Genomic DNA, 5,157 nt, shown 5'->3' with positions numbered 1-5,157 from the left:
GGAGAGAAAGTGTGTTCTCCCCTAGAAAGACCCAGCACATCATGATACTGTGCCCAAACTGATTAGAGCAGGAATTGGCAAACATTTTCTGTTAAGGACCAGGGAGGGCGTGACTATTTTCCGCTTTGTGGGCAATATGGTCTTCCTTGCAGCTACTCAAGTCTGCTGGTGTAACATGAAAGCAGCCTTAAGCAATGTACAAATGAATGTGCATGGTCGTGTGCCAATAAAACTTTATTTACAAAAACAGGTGGTGGGCCAAATTTGGCCATAGTTTGCCAATGCCTGCATTAGAGCAATGCAAGAACCATCTTCTCTTAAATGGGCCCAACCCTCTTGGAACTGTGTCAAAACCAGCAAAGTCCACGATATTATTGACTTTGAGTATCTTTCTCAACAGGAGCAGAGTCCTCCTGGCCTTCGAGGCAGCCAATTTCGCACTCCACTAAAGAAAAGTCAAAATGCTTCCCCCAACAAAGACTGTGCATTCAATACCTTGAACCAACTCGAGGTGGAGCTTGTGAAATTTGTGTCCAAGGTACGGAATCTTAAGGTTGCCATGGCAACAGGTGGTGGCAGCAACCTCAGGCTTCAAAGGTCAGAGATGCCTGCAGATCCACACAATAATATCACGATCTATGAAATTTGGGGAGAAGGCGGCTCTAACTGAATGGATTTGTGTGTCAAAAAAATAGAGAAAAAAAGTTGAGTATTGACAAACTGTATACAAACTAATAAAACTATTCTGAAGAACTTCCACATTTGAGACCTTGCTTATTTTCTTTTTTCACGAGAAGGAAAAGTGAATGTGAGACCAGCAGCCACAGCAGTGGTGGTTTTGGTTTTGCCTCTCTCACGTCCTCTAGAGCTGTGGGTGGTGACAGGGGCACTGAAAGCTACATAATAGTACGCGATGACCTCGTGCTTCCGTGCAATGGCAGCGGGTGGAGGACGGAGCTGGGGAAATCTGGGATAAGTTGCTGAGGTCAGTCCATAAAAACTCTTGTTTTCTTCTCTATAGTATCTATTTGTGCAAGACGCAGAACTGCTTTTTATCTCTGACACATTACAAAAGACGACTTTAATGACAGTTTTTAGGTGGCAAAATGATTCATTTAGGAGGGGTGTATTCTAGAGTCCGTCTGATTCTCTCAGCACCACAAGAGTCCTTTCGCTTGTTCCATTTCAAAGTTTCCATGTATTGACTCTTCCCTCTACCAAACTAGCAGTTACATTTGTCAATAGTTGGATTAAGAAAAAGGGAGAGGCCAGGCGCAGTGGCTCACACCTGTAATCAGCACTTTGGGAGGCCGAGGTGGGAGGATTGCTTGAGCCCAGTAGTTTGAAACCACCCTGGGCAACATAGTGAGATTCCTTCTCTATTATTTTAAAATAATAATAATAAATATTTAAATTTTAAATAAAACATAAAAATAAAATAAAAATAATTGTAAACACTATTTTAAAAATTTACTAAAAAAGAAAAGGGAAACAATTCATACTTTCTATATCACTGAGGTTTTGAATACAGACATGCTAACATCTGTATCAAAATCAGTCAATATGTACTTTGTCCTACTTATTTAAAATATGGGTATTTTACATGTTAGTGTGTCTGACTCTGCACATACTTACAAATATAAGGCCCCTACTGACCTCTGAGCCCATCTTCCTCATTTAAAAGGCCAACCTGACGGTTTTGTAGACACGCCTGTGTGTGGCTGGAGACAACAGTTAGTTGTGGGACACTATGGAAATCCCTTTATTTAACTTCAGTCCAAACTTCCGGTGCCTGACAGAGAAGCCCTGAATCTCCACCACCTTCCTTGCCAACCGCAAAGCCCACTCCCATTATTTGCATGAGGCTTTCAGGATCCGTTCCGCACTGGCAATTTTCTTCGTGTGTAGAAGGTGGACCTCTTGTAAAAGGTCCTTGAACATTTTGCTTTTTGACTTAACTCTCAGGTTTCAGTATGGGAGAAATGGAAGGAGCCAAGATCACTCCTTTCGCTTCCCATATTAGTTATGAGTGTTTTCAAGCAAAACAGAGTATGTGAGTCACTGTCACAGCCCACTCTGAAGAAATCCAGATAAGAAAAAAAAAAAAAAAAAGGTAGCCAGGTGCGGTGGCTCACACCTGTAATCCCAGCACTTTGGGAGGCCGAGGTGGGTGGATCATGAGGTCAAGAGATCGAGACCAGCCTGGTCAACATAGTTAAACCCCATCTCTACTAAAAATACAAAAAAAAATTAGCCAGGTGTAGTAGCATGTGCCTATAATCCCAGCTACTCGGGAGGCTGGGGCAGGAGAATCTCATGAACCCAGGAGGAGGAAGTTGCAGTGAGCTGAGATCACACCATTACACTCCAACCTGGGTGACAGTGCGAGACTCCATCTCGAAAAAAGTGAAATAAAATTTAATTTAATTTAATTAAAAAGAAAAAAAATTGTTTTAACCAGTAATCTCAAGATGGGGCAGGTTTTAGATTTTCTTCATTTAACCAGTAGATACTTAGACCCACAGTCAGCAAGCTATAGCTCACAGGCCAAATCTGGCCACCTGCCTATATTGGTACAGTCTTGTGAACTGATTGATAATGGTTTTTATATTTTTTCATGGTTAAAAACATCAAGCAGGGTGTGGTGGTATGCGCCTGTAGTACCAGCTACTCTGGAGGCTGAAGGAGGAGGATTGCTTGAGTCCAGGAGTCTGAGTTCAGCCTGGGCAACATAGTGAGACCCTGTGGCTACATATATAGGTATATATTTGATGACATGAAAGTTACATAAAATCCAAATTTTAGCGCCTATGAATTTTTACTGGAACACAGCGACACTCTTTAATTTACATATTATCTACGGCTGCTTTTGTGCCACATAATTTCCATATTATCTATGCTTTGTGCTTACAATGGCAGACTTGAATTATTGCAACAAAAACCAATATGGCCCACATGTATTTACTAACTGCCCCGTGACAGGATAAGTTTGCCAACCTCTAATTTATGCTAATCTCATATGTTAACAATGAGAAGCCTGCACGGTGGCTCACGTCTGGAATCCCAGCACTCTGGGAGGCTGAAGTGGGTGGATCACTTGAGGTCAGGAATTCAAGGCCAGCCTGGCCAACATGGTGAAACCCCATCTCTACTAAAAATACACAGTTAGTCAGGTATAGTGCTGGGCATCTGTAATCCCCACTACTTGGGAGGTTGAGGCAGGAAAATCGCTTGAATCCAGGTGGTGGAGGTTGCAGTGAGCCAATATTGCACTTTCCGTTAACCTGTTCCTTGTTTCTGCCTTCTCCCCATAGACAGGGACTGTGATATTGTGATTCATAATCAGAAATAAGTATTTGGTCCTCATCCCTCCCCACTTCCTGGCATACAACTCCGAAATCCCTCGGAATTTCCAAAATAAGTTCTGGTGGCTAGAAGCACTTGGAAAGCCTCAAGATAGAGGCTGGTGATTAAAACATCTGTGGTTGGAAGTTTGGACCTTTCAGTCCACCCCTCAACTCCCAAGGAGGAGAGAGGTGCTGAAGGTTGACTTGATCTCCAATGACCAGTGATGTAATCAATAGTGCCTATGTAATAAAGCTCCATAAAAACCCAAGGGACTGGTGGCCCGGTGGCTCATGCCTGTAATCCCAGCACTGTGGGAGGCCAAGATGGGCAGATCACCAGAGGTCAAGAGTTCAAGACCATCCTGGCCAACAAGGTGAAACCCTGTCTCCACTAAAAATACAAAAATTAGCTGGGCATGGTAGCGGGCGCCTGTAATCCCAGCTACCTGGGAGGCTGAGGCAGGAGAATCACTTGAACCCAGGAGGTGGAGGTTGCAATGAGCTGAGATGGTGCCACTGCACTCCAGCCTGGGCGACAGAGCAAGACTCTGTCTCTTTGTTGCTTTGAAGTCTATTTTATCAGCAAAAATTGCAACTCCTGCTTTCTATTTATTTATTTTTGCTCTCCATTTGGTTAGTAAAATTTTCTCCATCCCTTTGTTTTGAGTCTTTGTGTATCCTTGCATGTGAGATGGATCTGGATGTAGCGTACCAATGGGTCTTGGCTTTTTTTGCCTGTCTGTGTCTTTGAATTGGGGGAGTTAGTCGAGCTAAAGATCAAGCAACAAAGATCAAAAGAAGCAAAGAAGGATATTACATAACGATAAAAGGATCAATGTAACAAGAAGAGCTAAAGATCCTAAATACATACACACCCAATACAGGAATACCCAGATATATAAGACTTATAAAGAGACTTGGACTCCCACACAATAATAGTGGGAGACTTCAACATCAATATTAGACAGATCAATGAGACAGAAAGTTAACATCGATATCCAGAACTTGAACTCAGATCCGGAACAAGTAGACTTAATTAACATTTATAGAACTCTCCACTTTAAATACACAAAATATACACTCTTATCAGTACCACATCACACCTATTTATAGGTTTAAATGAAATATTGGTTGGCTGCTTGTTAGTTATTTTCTTCCCTCATTTTTTTTTATGTCACTATTATTAAACACAATTACAGGCATACCCATTTTTAGACTGCATTCTAGCCCAAGCAATAAAGCAACACCCCTGTTCTCTCTCCCTCTTCCTCTTCCTCTTTCTTCCTTTCCTTCATTCTTTTTCTTTTTTTTTTTTAATTCTTTCTCTTTCTTTCTCTCTTCCTCTAAAAAAAAAAAAGACTCTGTCTCAAAAAACCAAAACAAAACAAAAGAAAAACAAGAGAAAAAAAACACGGCCGGGCGCGGTGGCTCAAGCCTGTAATCCCAGCACTTTGGGAGGCCGAGGCGGGTGGATCACGAGGTCAAGAGATCGAGACCATCCTGGTCAACATGGTGAAACCCCGTCTCTACTAAAAATACAAAAAATCAGCTGGGCATGGTGGCACGTGCCTGTAATCCCAGCTACTCAGGAGGCTGAGGCAGGAGAATTGCCTGAACCCAGGAGGCGGAGGTTGCAGTGAGCCGAGATCGCGCCATTGCACTCCAGCCTGGGGAACAAGAGCGAAACTCCGTCTCAAAAAGAAAAAAAAAAAAAAAACCCAAAGGGACAGTGTGCAGAAAGTCTGGATAGCTGAGCACCTGGAGGTTCCTCCACGCCCCTTCCCCCTAACCTTGCCCTGTGTACCTCTTC

General features: G+C 42.7%; 1 protein-coding gene across 2 annotated transcripts in view; it reads left to right on the top strand.

Moving 5' to 3' along the window:
• Nucleotides 1-753, top strand: part of LOC116535814 (protein FAM209A-like) — a 6,500-nt gene extending 5,747 nt beyond the window's left edge. For both annotated transcript variants that reach the window (XM_032257220.1, XM_032257219.1), the window contains one exon: nucleotides 401-753. In XM_032257220.1, the coding sequence (XP_032113111.1) occupies nucleotides 401-670 (270 nt within the window). In that variant the 3' untranslated portion in view covers nucleotides 671-753. The remainder of the gene's footprint in view (nucleotides 1-400) is intronic.
• Nucleotides 754-5,157: the final 4,404 nt, after the last annotated feature.

The sequence above is a fragment of the Sapajus apella genome, unplaced genomic scaffold, assembly GCF_009761245.1.
Source record: "Sapajus apella isolate SASKATOON/1434 unplaced genomic scaffold, GSC_monkey_1.0 scaffold96, whole genome shotgun sequence".
Classification (NCBI taxonomy): domain Eukaryota; kingdom Metazoa; phylum Chordata; class Mammalia; order Primates; family Cebidae; genus Sapajus; species Sapajus apella.
This window is presented reverse-complemented; position numbering and strand designations above follow the sequence as displayed.